The sequence below is a fragment of the Boleophthalmus pectinirostris genome, unplaced genomic scaffold (genome assembly GCF_026225935.1).
Source record: "Boleophthalmus pectinirostris isolate CB_2022bp ecotype Guang Dong unplaced genomic scaffold, ASM2622593v1 HiC_scaffold_2, whole genome shotgun sequence".
Lineage (NCBI taxonomy): Eukaryota > Metazoa > Chordata > Actinopteri > Gobiiformes > Gobiidae > Boleophthalmus > Boleophthalmus pectinirostris.
The window spans coordinates 2976167-2991670 of NW_026571152.1; the positions used below are offsets into that span (position 1 = coordinate 2976167).

The 15504-nt window shown below is 38.6% G+C and overlaps 1 protein-coding gene across 1 annotated transcript in view; it reads right to left on the bottom strand.

Moving 5' to 3' along the window:
* si:ch211-272n13.3 (ankyrin repeat domain-containing protein 26) overlaps nucleotides 1–8269 on the bottom strand; it is a 33477-nt gene extending 25208 nt beyond the window's left edge. The window contains 16 exon segments of the mRNA XM_055155354.1: nucleotides 316–412; nucleotides 487–548; nucleotides 1179–1341; nucleotides 3478–3674; nucleotides 4729–4780; nucleotides 4868–4937; nucleotides 5122–5158; nucleotides 5380–5406; nucleotides 5527–5681; nucleotides 5768–5838; nucleotides 5840–5906; nucleotides 5984–6090; nucleotides 6166–6339; nucleotides 6504–6618; nucleotides 7183–7447; nucleotides 7925–8269. Coding sequence (XP_055011329.1) covers nucleotides 316–412; nucleotides 487–548; nucleotides 1179–1341; nucleotides 3478–3674; nucleotides 4729–4780; nucleotides 4868–4937; nucleotides 5122–5158; nucleotides 5380–5406; nucleotides 5527–5681; nucleotides 5768–5838; nucleotides 5840–5906; nucleotides 5984–6090; nucleotides 6166–6339; nucleotides 6504–6618; nucleotides 7183–7388 — 1600 coding nt within the window. The 5' untranslated portion in view covers nucleotides 7389–7447; nucleotides 7925–8269.
* Between the last annotated feature and the right edge of the window lie 7235 nt (nucleotides 8270–15504).

Below are 15504 nucleotides of genomic sequence, written 5' to 3' on the forward strand. Positions count from 1 at the left end.
CCTGGCTGCCTCTGGGCCTGTCTACACTCCTCCGAGAGTCTAGTAAAGCCATCCTCCCGCTCCCCTCCCTTCTTAAAAATGAAGGGATATAAAAAAAGTCTACAAGAGAGATGCAACGTTATGTAAAGTTAATTCTTCTTCTGACAATACAGAAGGAAACAGAGGCTTAAAATAGAATAAAGTTGTTGTAACAAATGTTTCAAATGTTCCACAAAGTTGTCTGCAGGTCACAGGAAACTGCAGCATGAAATGGGGCCTGAAATGGCTGAATTAGTCTAAAACAAGTATAGACAGAGAGATGTATAAATGACTCACTTTCGTCTTCATTTTCTTTGCCTGTGGGTGCTTCCTCTTGATTTACGGTTTTGTTTTCTTTCTTTTCATGGAGTAAATTGACATCATCCAAGTCAGACTACAGAGAAAAGGAAACATTCAACTTAAGAATTCATTTGACAAATTTCAAGAATGTAAAGTGTAAGACTGTACCTCAGAGTCCAAAGAGTCCTGCACTGGTTCATCTTTTTTAAGACCCAACTCAGACATGAAATCTAAAACAAAAAATACAAGATACATTAGATTAAATGATAACTGCCTATAATATTTACATGTTACTGTTACTAGCACCTCATAACTCTTTCTAATAAAACAGTAAGTCAACATTATTAAGTTCCCTGTATTTAGGTATAACTGTCAAGTTCCTTAGTCCCCAGTTCTAATCCATTAAGTATTCTTTTTTTTATGGTGAGTGAATGGCAAAACACATCATGTAAAAGGCACAAGTGACATTTTTCCTTGACAGTCTGCCATCTGCTCGCCTTCATAGAGATGTTATTGCTTTGCCGTGAAGATTCCATGGTATGGCATTTATATAACCATCTCCATGAAGACCAACAGACTGAGCAATAAAACTCTTACAATTCAATACATTCAAGATCTTAAAAACTAAAACATAAATAAATAATATTAAATAATATAATATATTATAAAATAATATAAATATAATTAATGTATATATTTAATTATTAAGAAAAATATAATTCTATCCTGTGGAAACTATTTCTTTTAGATTCAGTTTTACAGTTTTCACACATAAAGTTCAGTTTGTTGATATATACTAGAATATGGGAAACCCTTCAAAAGTTAAGTGCAGGTACACTAGTTGTAATGTAAATGAATACCTCTCTTTTTGTCTTTGGAGGTGTCCGTCTCAGGGATGGTGGAAGCTGCGTCGTGGGAGTGGTCACTCTCCTCAGGCTCCTCCTCCTCTTCCTCAGACTCCTCCTCTTCACCCTGTTCCTCCAAGTCTTCAGTTTGACTGTCATCATCAGTTGAGATTTCTTTCTGCAGGTAGATTTGTGCTTTTATTAGTTTAAGTTCAGTCCATCAAATTAACATCAAAAATACCAAGTAACAAAGGAGTTTTAAGATTTTTTACCATTTATAGCTATTTCACAAATTCATGTAACAGATTATGTTCAAGACACATATTTAAACCATGTTAAAATATTAATTCATCATAAACATACAAAGAGTTAGGTTTTGTTTCATTGACACGTTTGAGTAACCCTTTTTGTCTGTCTTCATCTCTAAAGCTCAAAATGCTGTTTCACCTTTAGATGTCATGAAGTGGCAGTTTTCAAGTTAACACGTCCTTTTACTTTTTGTTCAGTAGAGACTGGCAATTCCAGCACTGAAATTGTCCAAATGATTCTAGTGAAAGTTTGAAAACACAACAGGAGCACTTCCTGTATTGCCATTGACCTCACAAGGTAGAACAGAGTGTTTGAAGAATTGAGTGAATGAAACAAAACACAACTCCAACTACACTACTGCAGAACAGTAAACGGCAGCAAACAGGAACTAATAACTACAATAACTTGACTTGGACTCCCTAATCTATATTAAAAGTTACCTTAGGACTGAATTGTTTAGTTTTCTTCTCTTTAGTGTGGTCATGATTGAAACTGCCATCAAGTGAATCAACATCCACATCATCTACATCTGTTTGTGGTAGGGCTTCATCAGAAAACAGGTCACAGTCTTTTTCTTCAGATTTGAGGCTTGAAACAGCATTATCCACGCCTCCCTCTAAAGGAACATAGGAAAGCAATCTGGCTGCATCTCGTGTATCTCCCTCATCTGGTCTTTTGGCCGTTGCCGTCGCAAAATCATACTCCATTTTTTCATCGTGGCTGTCTGAATCTTCGCTGGTTTCAATATTTGTGGGATGGACCTTGTTTGTGTCTGGTAAGTTTTCTTCATGATCACTCCAACTACTTTCACTATCACAATCGTTCTTTTTATTTGAATCCAACTCAACCATTTGTGAAGACGTTTCTGCTTTTACTTCATCTTTACTCATGTCTTTATTTTGGCTGCTACACTCTTGATGAATACTTGCGTGATTTTTCTCAGAATTATCTTTAGAGGATGCATCTTCTGAGAGCGAATCCCAATCGGACTCTGACTCAGCTGGCTTCGTTGCGCTCTTGGGAGATGCTGCTAATTCTACCGCTACATCTTTTGACATTGTTGCTTCTCCTTCTACTGGTGGTGTAATCTCTTTTAAATGACTTCTCTCTTGTGTATCGTTTGGTTGTTTGTCAGCGGGTAATTCTGGTTCGCTGTCTATTGATGAACCCCATGAGGACTTGCGTTTTCTTGGTATGGCATCCTCATCCTCAGAAAGACTGTCCCAATCAGACTCTTCGTTCCCTGGCCTAACTGCACTTTTCGGTGGATTTTCAACGCAAGCTTTAGCCCCAACGCTGTCCTCTTCATCGGAAAACTTAGACTCTACCCTAATAGCCGATACAATGCAGTCTTCTTTCACGTCTAGTCTGACTGGTTGTGGAGAGTTCGACACGTCTTTTAGTAAATCAAACTCTTTATTTTGTAAGTTGGTAATATTTTCAGTAGATTTATCTTTTACTTGACTACTTGAAGTTGGACTATTTTCCGGATTTTTTATTATTTCAGTTTTATTTTGGCTGTCTGAACCAATTAAAAGGTCATTGTTTGCACTAGACTGATCTTCGTCATCTTCCTCACTCTCATGTGGTTGGTCAAACTCTTCACTTTGAATGTTAGCAGTAGTTTCTGTAGTTTCATTTTTGCCCTTCGAAGTTTGGCTAGTGTTTGTAGTTTCATTTTGATTGTCTGCGGTATGTACAGATTTAGGAGAATCGAACTGAAAAAGATGTTGGATATTTCTGGAAGTAGACGCCGCTTCCTCTCTCTCCTCCTCGCTCTCGTCTTCCTCGCTCTCGTCTTCCTCGCTCTCCTCATCCTCGTCACTTTCTTCATCGTCATCCTCGTTCTCCTCCTCTTCCTCATCTGAGCTGTCCTCCATTGCTGCTTTACTGCACGAAGGTTGCTCAGACATGGCACCTTTCTCCTTTTTAGCTCTACTTCCTGTTAGTTTAAACGCTTCGGAAAAAGATAGAAGACAAGCTTTAGAAAGAAAACACATGTTACCTTGTTGTAGCTGGACAGAGGGGTGGAGCTCATCCGTGGGGGCTTGAAAGGGAGCGTCTCTGGGTGGGGGTCTACTGGGTTGGATGGGGCGCTGGTGGAGGGTAAGGCCTTGGGGAGAGGTGGAGCGGTCTGGGGGACTAGCTCAGGCTCGGGCTCAGACTCTACACCACTAAGAGAAGTGTCAAGCTGCGCCGAGGCTACAGGGACAAAAAGGGAATTACAGAACTACTACAAAACTAGAAAAAGTAAAGTACACAAACATATGCGGCACCATTTATACACTATTCCATAAGGAAATTACTGTAGTATTCATTTTACAAGTTTAAATTTTACATTTGTACACAACTGTAAATTTGAACTGCACAATTTTGCCTTAATTGCAAAATGTGTTAGATCTGCAATTTATGATTTCGCAACCAGATTCAGTACACAGTGCATGTGTAAAATTCACAGTAACATTTGAGAGAAAATTTAAATTTAAACTGCTAGCTAAATTAACACAATATAATTCCATACAAGAGGTTATTTTGTGGAACTTTAATCCCCCAAATAATGGCAGTATTTGTGATTTGATACGTAAATACTGTATAACAAAGGAATTACAATTTGACTGTGATACATTTTGCAGCCCAAGTACAATATGCCATACATATATAGTAAAACATTTTCTTTAATCTCACACTGAGATTTCACAAGTTCACCTAATGCATTTTTGAGTATTTAAAGTCTTTTAATTCAATCAAATGCAATTTTATTCACGTAAGTTTTTTCAAAGTTTTTTGAGCAGATGCACTCTCTGAGCCTTCCCGAAGAACATCCCTCAGATTTAACTTTGTAAGTATGCCAATTATGATATTGTGATTACGTTTTTTACAAACTGCTGTGTTTCAGAGAGGACTCGCTTTCCCAATCTCAAGAATCACCAATTCTACAGTCTATGATACAGGTCCTACCAGGATTTGACAAAAGTCAGTGTTACATTGGACTATGGTAAAAAGACTAAAAGGACATGCAATGTCTTCACTGTGTTGGAAGTTCCTTACTACCCTGTTGATCTCTTACAAACTCTTTCAAACACAGCTAAAAAAAGCACCTGGTATTCTGTGCAGTTCCACACATTTATTTGTATACAGTATTTGTCCTACTTTGTGTATAATGATAACAATGTGTGTGTGATCTGTTTTTGTTTCTACCATAATCCAACACTGCATACTTGCTTTAGTATATTAAATGATGTGATGTGTCAAGTACCTCCTCCTGCTTTGGATGCAAACATTTGTCTTAGGTTGAATTTCTTGGGTTTCTGAAGAAAATATACAAAAACAAAGATGCGGTTAAGGCAGATATAAAACTGTAGTACACAGCCCAATACCCAATGATCAAAACAGACCTTTTGAATCATGGGAGATTCGTCATCATTATCTGAAGAGGGCCAATCATCAGCACCACTTTTGGAAACACTAAAGAAAGTAAAGCATGTTCAATCAATGGATAAGAGAAAAATACACTGATTGCATAAAGAACTGCTATATGGTCTATGGAGTGAAATATAAATCTACAAAGAAAATGTAGAAATATGCATAATTATGGCAGCCATGATGACCCCCATTAAGAATCTCTCGACTATTATAATTTACTACTCACCGACTCACAGACTCTGATTGGGAGATGTCCTCAAAATCTGCAAAAGCAAAAACCATTAGTCCAAATAATTTCCATTAAATCTTTCTACACTATCATTCTGAAAAGCTCTGGCAGACTGACACAGCCGCAATACTCAAACCCAACACATCAGTATTCACACAGCTTCATCATGGCACTCACATTTGGGGAAATCATTAGCCACGGCAAGAAATTGCATTTAACATTGTGTTACTAAACTATAGCTAAGCAAAGCAATACCTCCCCCTGCTTGATTTTCTCCTTGTTCTAGATCCAGTCAGTGGTATTGCATGAGGAATAAATACAGTAGATAATGTCAATAAAAAACATCACTACCTGAGCCTCATCCACATGGTTTCATTTTGATAATTTCTCAATGATCTTTACCGTCTTTGTCGATGGCTGGTCCACCCAGAGAGAAGCTCGCCTCGGCACGTTGGGAGGCTCCAGACAATTTTTTCTTACTTTTGCCTTGGTCTTGATGTAATAAAGACGTCCCATCACTTTTTTGAGTAGCATGATTATCGATGAGATGAGAACAACTACCAAAACATAAAATATGTTATGTTAAAGTTATATCATCATTAAAAATGGGAATGGGAGGAAAGAATTAGATAGAAGGTCTTACGCATGGTGACCATTATTTATAGCGTAGTCATCAGCAGACCATCCTCTGTCATCCTTTTGTGTGATATCTGCATTCGTAACGTAAAAGCAGCTGAAGCATGTCATACTGGCCATTTCCAGCAGCCATCATCAATGGTGACCTGCACATTCATTTTAAATTAAATATAATTTTGTGAATGGAGCAATAAAATGAGTGAATAAACAAACGGCTACTGACCTTTTATTGTCATCAGTAGCGTTGACATCTGCGCCTTCTTTTAGAAGAAACTCTGCCATCTCATTATGATCTTCTCGGACAGCCACAGTCAAAGGTGTGAGGCCCTCCTGAAAAGTGTGGTCAAGCTTTACATTGAACCCTCCCGGTTCTAACTTCAGTATCACAGTTTAAAAGAACAGTACCTTGTTTGGGGCATTTATGTTGGCTTCATGCTCCAGGAGCAGTCCTGCAGTGGACACAGAGGGGATGCTGGCTGCCAGATGCAGTGCTGTGTTACCATTGATGTCTACCAGGTTTGGGTCAGCATGATTCTCCAGGAGGATGTTTATACAGCTCTCATGCTGCCCCTGCACTGCCTAAGAACAACAACAACAAAAAACAAAGGGAAGAAAAAATATGAAAAGAACAATCAAGAAACTACATTGTGTTTATGTAACAATCAGAAACAAGGTTTTTACATGATGAATATGAAAGTATGTGCGCATAATGATGAGTACAGTATATATATATAGGGGATTACCTTCATTAAGGCGGATCTAATTTGATTGTCACATAGGTTAAGCTTGGCTTTACTTTCAACAAGGAACTGTACCACTTCAACATGTCCAGCAGCACAGGCAATATGAAGTGCAGTTCTGAAAGGAGAGAGAAAAAAACACTAAGCAAATGACATTCATGAGAGTTGTCCAGGTAGGAGCCATGGCAAAGAGAAATTCAATTCTGTCAACAGGACAAAAGTTTTTTGATTGAATACTGCTGCTTTTTCAGTTCTGGATGAGCTGTGAAACATATTCGACAAAATAGTACTTTTATAGTAGATTTACAGTCATTACATGTATTTATCATAAACCTTTGTTTTTTTCAGATCTGATGCATATTTATTTGAATACATTTAAGAGAGAACTACAAGACTAGTTGTATTATTATTATTATTACAGTGTTATTACCACACATCTTCTGTGTTCTGTATTCATACCATTTGCTTAAGACAATGGTCTACTGTGAGCAGTAACTGGATCTGACCATGCAACATAAGGACAGGACAGGTGTCAAATGTTGACTTGGTAGTTTTCACACTTAGCAGTTGGCGCAGCCCAGTGTTCTACACATACAGATAAGCTCCCTCACACTGTATTTGACTGGCACTATACTGTAGGAAACATTTGATCAGCTCATAATTCTGCTTCTACACTCAGTACCTGTTTTCCTTATCCAGCTGATTAAGGTCATTTTTTTGTTTGGTCGCTAGTTGTTTTAATTTGGCCAAGTCTCCCACAGATGCCGCCTTGTGCACTTTCCCCAGGTCCTTGTCTTTCAGTTCGTATCCGACAGAGAGCACGCTGCCATTGTCGGGGGTCCCTGTTGATGACTTCTTCTTCTTGGCAAAGTTGAATATTTTCTTCATTGTACTCGAGAGCACAACATCGCCTTCGCAGCGTCACTACCTGCCATTCAGATATTTACCTAAGAGAAGACGTGAACATCGGATTAGTAAACAGGGCATAAAACCGTGACAAGGAGAAAGCATGGTTTGCGTTCAGAATGATCTTACATCCATATTGAAATCGAAAACATGGTATGAAGACTCTTATTAGTGAAGCTAAGGTCACCTTTGATCTGGTTAAAACGTCATTTGAGGGCAGTGGAGACTCGGTAAACCAGAGCATGTGATGTCCTTTTTAGGTTTCGATTTGTGTTAGCAGGTAGATAGCCCAAGAAGACACAAAATAGCATCTCATTTTCTCAAACCTGTCCCATGTAAACAGTCGCAGATCACATTAGCAGCATGATCCGAACACATTTTGCTCTTTCTATGGGTATTTGTTGGCTGGGCGCAATATAACGTTACCTTAAGATGCTCATTTATTTCCCATCAACAGTTTCTGTCGTGAGCTGCGATTAAGACAAATGCCAATGTGCATTTGAAAGTACAATAATCACCTGGAGATGAAATCAAGTGAACGAGCTCCGGAGGAAAAGCGCAGGAATATCACGCGCTATGTGCGGTTGCCTAGTAACAGGACGTAGAGTTGGCTCCACGCTGCGCCTCCCACGGCGTCATTACAAAATCACACAAACCGCCACATTTAAATTATTTTAGCTAGACTGTGAGCTTATATAGACACGACTGAGAAGAGACGTGACAGAAACCAGATGCACGACTCTTCATTCGTCAGCCATTCAGTGAAAAAACTGTCATCTGTACGTGGACGCTAATTAGCAAAGATGAAGAGCTTATGCTACTCGAAACCCGAACACATAAAGCGCAATTTGTGTATTAACATCTGCGCATGTATGTGTATCTTCTTGCAATATTCTGGCAGAATGCGTAAACTCAATCACTAACCTGTTGATTGTCCAATTCACGCCATACACATTCACATAGCTAAAGCTAAGCGCTCTAAATCCTTCACAAAGACTTGCTGGTTGTTGGTGTTTTCAACAGCCAATCAGAATGCGTATCTGGGTGAATGATGTGTGTTTTGGCCAATAGAAAGCCTTGTAGGTGGTCACAAGGTTGGTTTACAAGAAATGGTTGAGAAAGCTGGACGTGTAATAACTCAAAACTACCACGCGATGGCGATATTTCCTTTGTCAAAACACTGATCTCAGCTCGGTACTTTTTGTGTGACCTAGACACGGTCACCTTATGGTAAATAGACGATCTGATCCTGTTTTACAGCAGTGTTTAATGGAAATGAAAATTCTAATGTCAGTATTTACCTATTTTATACAATTTTATTCTTTACAACATTCATTGACACTATGTGTCTTTTTGGTGGAGGGTCCGGGGTCCAGCACACGTCCCTATTTACACGTGTTGTATTGCTTAATAAAGGTGCAAGGCAAAACATTTCTGGTGAAATGTCATCTGCTCATCTCCGTGGAAATGCTAGAGTCAAGTAAGTGATGCTACTAGGTGAATTTACAGGTCAGATCTGTGCATTAAGTGACCCTGCTCTCAGTAAGTAATATATGCTAAAATCCTAAAATCCCGTCATCATGGAGACAGATGTTTAATTCCATACTGAGGAATAGTGAAGGCAAAGAAATAACACATCACGTCATGATGTGATGATGAAGTAACGAGTAATGCAAAAAGTTACTTTCCATAGGGGGTAACTAAGTAAAATAAGGGATTACTTTTTAAAGAAGTAATGAGTAACAAGCAAACACTACTTGGTTAAAGTAACTTCCCAACACTGGTAACAGATAACCAACATTCACAGGAAAGTAGCAAACAGTTCACTGTCTCAGAGGATCCCCTGTCCTTAGAGCCTCCTTCCAAACACACACCTCCTCCATCACCAGCCTGCAGCCTATGGCTTCAGAGAATGCACGTGTAGGGCAGTGCTCGTGTCTTTACAACAGCCTTCACACATGCAATTACAGGCTAATGGCTTGGGCATGGTTTGTCTCTATTGTGAAAAGCGGTTCCCTTCTGGTCTGTACTGAGATGACAACAGGCAATTACTGTGCTGTGGCATTTCCATAGAGCTATGTGCAAATACAGAGTCAAGGGGGACTCTAGAGACATGCTATTTGCTGCATACATTGTACCCAAACCAATTAGTCGTGTTGCAGTGTGTACATGCTGTGGCTGCATTAACAGAAGTGTTTTTGTTAATGGTGGTTTTTAGCCCTTCCACAAGTCAAAACAAAAACATGGGATGAATTTGTCTTTTCCTGTGGCCATAACTCAACCTTAACAATTAAAAATAACATGAATAACCCTGACATGAACCTAAACTAAACTCACTCTAATCCTATACATCCTGCCCCTGCATCTGTGAAAATAAATAAACATCACTATATGAGACACTGCTGAACACAAAGAGACAATTTCCTATGTATGATGCTGGAACGGCTTTTCTTGCAAATTAGCCATAAATAAAAGCAAGTAAAACATAACAGCCAAGCAAAAAACTATTTATTGTGCCAGTGGGAACATTTTAAAACTTGTGTTGACTTCTGTTTATTGGTTTATAACATGAATCCAAATGTCCATTTCCATCCAAATGAGAAGTTCATTCTATGTCTTTGGGGTTTGGAAATGCCAGTGCCAGCTTATTTGATTATTTGATATTTGATTTGAGATACAATTACCGGTAATAGAGCCAACCAAGCCTACTTTATTGTGTGAAGAAAGCGAGCGTCCATATTCAGGAAGCCCACTGTGGCAGTCAGGATATCCAGAAAGTCTGCATTCAAGGGGACATTTGATTAGCACAAACATGTGAATAAAAGCTCAAAATCTGTTCGTCTTTCATTCACTCAATCCAGTTATATGTCTCAGAATAAAAGTTGAAAACAGACTCATATTTCAAATAATTACTTATTCACTATTCATTTCCTGTATTACACTTATTTCTGTAAACATCTATGCAAAAGTACAAAATGTATTGATGTTAATTATTTGGATTCGGCCCTATCCTTTGATAAAATTAAACATCTAAGTAAAGTCAGACATATTCAAAACTCCCTAAACACTCAGGCATCAAAGGCTTTTCTTCATGCCGTGATTTTTTCTCATTTACATTATTGCTTAATCTGTTGGTCTCAGAAAAAAAAAAAAAAAAAAATCAGTTGAGGCTCTGTTTAAACAAGCCCTCAAAAATTTTAATTAAAAAACATTAACTCATCATTATTGTAACATTCTGAACAGATACGACCTGTTAAACTTTGACTTTGACTTTGATTTTGTGATTTGGCTGCTCCATAGAATTCTCCACAGAGCTGCTCTCCTTCTTTTAAGAGGCTTCTTCCAGTTCAGATCAGAGCAAATGACCAGAATTTCTTGCTCATCTGTAAATTCTCATCATGGGACACTCGGCTTTCTCATAGACAGCAGCAAAAAACTGGAACACGCTTCCAGATAAACTTAAAACTGGAACTAACTCCCACACTTTGTCTCATGGGCTAAAATGATGTCTTCAGAGCAGCAGTGCGTCAACATTAGGCTCTTTAAACGTTTTTACATTGTGCCTGATTGTTCTGTAGATGTATTGTGTAGACGTAAATGTGTTGTGTTTGACTAATGACATTTGTCTTGATGGTCATGTTGTTGATGATTTGTATTTTATGATAATAATGCTGATGATAATACTGATGAATTTGGTAAATGTACATTTTAAAGGATAATGATGAATCTGAATGTTGCAATCTTGTATTGCAGAATGAATTTTGATTGTTTTAAATGTTTCATGATGAATTGGACACGGTTAATGGTAAAATGTCATCCATTCATCCATTTTCTTCTGCTTTATCAAGGGCTGGGGCTTTTTTCACTCCAGACACTTCCTACAGCTCCTCCAGAGGGACCCCAAGGCATTCCCAGGCCAGCCCAGAGAGATACTCCCTCCAGTGTGTCCTGGGTCTTCCCCGGGGTCTCCTTCCGGTGGAACATGTCTAGAACAGATGCCCGAGTCTCCTGAGCTGCTCCTCTCCACGTGGAGGAGCAGCGGCTCTAGTCTGAGCTCTTCCTGTGTGACTGAGCTCCTCACCCTATTTCTAAGGAAGCGTCCAGACACTCTGCAGAGGATGCTCGTTTCAGCCGCTTATATCCACGATCTCGTCCTTTCAGTCATTACCCAGAGCTCATGACCATAGTTGAGGGGAGGAACTTAGATTGAAGGTAAATCATCTCCTCTTCACCAAAACTGTCTGATACAGCGACTGCATCACTGCCGACTCTGCACCAATCCACCTGTCAATTTCACGCTCCATCCTCCCCTCACACAATGATGAAACTAATGATGAAATGTTCTTGCTCTAATGTAAATAGTTTCTTTAATGTATTTTGTGCCTGTCTGAGGACTGCATATGGAAAGGAACTAAAGGAGCTAAATTCTGGCACAGAACATCTTCTCTCTGTGTTTAATGTTTTTGTGCACTGTCCTTGTTTTACATAAATAAATAAATAAATTCTCAAAAGACTAAAATACCCATTCAGAGACTGCACTGAACTCTTCACCCCAACTATTTAGAACCACTCTGAATGTTTGACCTGTTTTAATAATTTATGCCTGTATTTTGTCTGATTACCTTGTTTTTTATTGTATTCTTTGTGCAGAGTCTTAGAGTGTTTAGAAAAGCGCTATATAAATAAAGTGTATGATTATTATTATGATTATTAAAACAAATCATTTTCCAGCTTTGATTTGTGCTTTCATAAAACCAGACTTCAGCTGAATCCACATCAGCCCCAGTACATTTCAAATTACCTGGAACTTCCTTTCTGTGAAGCCACAGACGAGCAGCAAACACAAATAAATGAGCGGAGCACGGCTGCAGACTTAACTCATAAAATACATGAGCTATAAAATATGATTAAAAAGACCTCTGTGTCAGTGGGTCAGTTATTTTTAGAAGGGTGACACGACATGAGCTTTTGGATCATACTGATGCAAACTACTGAAAAAGATAAAGGTGAGGGGCTATTCTGCTAAATCAATTTTTTGGAGCTTCATTCACCATCCTTTGTTCCCTCATCAAAAAGCATGCCTGAAGAGGTTTTAGATGTCATCCACACATGTTGGAATATTAATCTAGTGTTCTCTCTCTCGCCCTTTTCAAACCCTCCTTTTGGTCAGCAGCAGCAGTAGTGGAATGTAGCAAAGTAAAAGTAGCTAAGTACTGTACTGTACTATACTGTACTTACTATACATTTTAAGTACCTGTACTTTACTGTTCACATTTTAAAGTGGATACTTTTTGTTTTAATTTCATCATATTTGAGGGCATTTATCTGTACTTTCTACTCCACTGCATTTTTGAACAGGACTGAAAAGTCCTTAATACATAGAATATAGACTGAGACCAGTTTGTTTTGAACACATTAACAGTTTGAGCAAACAAAAATATATAAATAAAAACAGCAATTAAAAAACTATCAATTTGATTATTTCTGTTGAACAAAATTCATGACAAATCTTTATTAAAATCACAAATTACTTTTACTTTTTACTCTTTAAGTACATTTTTAAACTGGTACTTTTTGCATGTGATACTTTTACTCTATATATTTCTTCGCTCTAATATCTGTACTCTTACTTAAGTAACAAAGTGAGTGCTTCTTCCAGCAGTGGTTAGCACTAGTGTTCTGACCAGAGCTCAGCCCACAAGCCTGCGTCACCCATGCTCCAGGACGACCATTTTATGTTTTATAAACAAAAGCATGAAACAGTAGAACTGCACAAACACTAAAAAAAAAAAAGAGATCATTCTAAAACTATCTAGGAAAGGTCCACAGTTGTACTGTTGAAATCTCCTTTAGCAGCTCCTGCTCAAAGTTCAGACTGGCATTCAGTATTGAGAGTCATTTTCTATAACTTCTAATCTTGTTTGCATCCTGTGCCCTCGCCCGCTCTTATCACCTCCACACCAGTATGAGTCAGACAATGATGTTGTTCGTTTACACACAATAGCAGTACAAGGAGCTCTGTCCACACTGTTTGGTTTTGTTCTGGTGATACTTTTCAGGGTGATTCGATTCAGCCGTGGTCATGTTTGTCCTTCATGATCCATCCTAAGGTCTTCTCTGTAGTACTTTAGTACTGTAGTAAGCTAGAACCTAAAAGGACAGAACATGTAGCCGAGTCATACTTCTACCCTTTAGTAATCGTTTCTGTGTGGTTTGGTGCAGTAGGAGCTGCGCTAAATCACTTTTACATCAGTTAAGTGGCAGTTTGTGAAAAAAGAAAAGTACAAAAAACATGAAGTAGCAGAATGCTCAATGTCACAAAAACCCAAATTCTCTCCATTCATCCATTTGTGTTTGTCTAATCATAACTACTGTGTAAGTTACAGTTTGACCTTTGGTAAAATTATGGTCATTAGCAGGGGTGTGGAGATAGTGAAAATATCAGTCTCAAGATATCGGTACTGTCGATTTTCCAATTTTGGTCAATAAATTGGTGTAATAAGACGATTTAGTGGACAATGTTGGCCCAAATCAAAGTAATACTGAATTTTGACAAAGGAGAAATTAAATTTGTCAATTGGACAAACGTTTATTTAGGTTGTAAACATTTTTCAGCTCATCTAAGCTTCTTCTTCATTTCTGGTGAGACACCGGTGGACACTTCCTTATATCTGCCTGTAGGGAAGAGCTAACTACACTGAAACTACTCTGAAACTAACAGACACACTTGTTTACAGTTTCTGTTTGTAGCTCAGCCTAATCATCTGCCCTGAGTGAGGGGACATATTAGCAGAATCATTCAGGCTCATAATGGGTTTTTTTACACCTGGTGTGACCTGGTGCTATCCCTGTTGTTCTCTTTGTTTCAGGTTTAAGGATGGAGTTGTAGATGGGAGACAGATGATGTCTGAGGCCTCCATTTTTGTTCAAGAAAAAACTAACAAAAATAGCCTCTTTAACTCCCCTCTCAAACCAATTCTTTTCTCTGGCTAAGATCTGTACGTTACTGTCCTCAAAGGAGTGCCCCATGGTTTTTAGATGGAGATGTACGGCAGACTGAGGTCCACTCCTTTGAGGACAGTGAGGTACAGATCTTAGCCAGAGAAAAGAGCTGGTTTAAGAGGGGAGTCAAAAGGGCTATTTTTGATAGGAAACACAACTATTCCTTGAACAGAAATGGAGCTGCAGACATCATCTGTCTCCTCTTCACAACTCCATCCTCAAACCTGAAGGAAAGAGAACAACAGGGAGAGCCAGGTCAGGGCCAGAGGTGTGAAAACGTTCATTATGAGCCTGAATGATTCTGCTAATATGTCCCCTCACTCAGGGCAGCTGAATAGGCTGAGCTAACAAACAGAAACTGTAACAAAGTGTGTGTGTTAGTTTCAGTGTAGTTAGCTCCTCCCTGCAGACAGATACAAGGCAATGTCCACCAGCGTCTGACCACAACTGAAGAAACAGCTTGAATGAGCTGAGAAACGTTTTCAACCTAAATAAAACATTTGTCCAGTTGACAAATTGAATTCCTCCTTTTCCTTGGATTTTACCTGGACCATTGAGGGATTCTACACATAATATTGAACTTGAGTTTTTTCAAAGCTGTTCTGTAAATAACTGTTACAAAGCACATTTGGGTCATTTTTACCATTCATCATTTGTGTTTAAAGGAAATAAATAACATTTTCAGTCTCTGTCCTGGTATTGGTATTGGCAGAACCTTAAAGCCAAAGTATCAACATACGTCATGTGCCATCCACCAAGTCAAATTATAAACAGACAAGATTTCTTCGAAAATCTTAAATATAATGACGTTAGCGATGTAGAAATGACTCTAACCCGTCAGATTTCCTTAAAGGGACTGTCTGGAATTTTGGACAAAGGGCCTCATTTCCTAGTGAGCCAGAGTGTTGGAGACGTGTGGAGACACTTTTTTGAAATCTTCCATCCAGTCCTTGTATTTGCAGAGGTCACTGGTGCTAGACTAGTGCATGTCAATGACCATAGTTACACTGCCACTAAAAACCCACTCTTACCCACTCCACATTCATTGGTAATGATAATGTTTTTTGTTTATGTAATTATTTATTTAATTATTTTT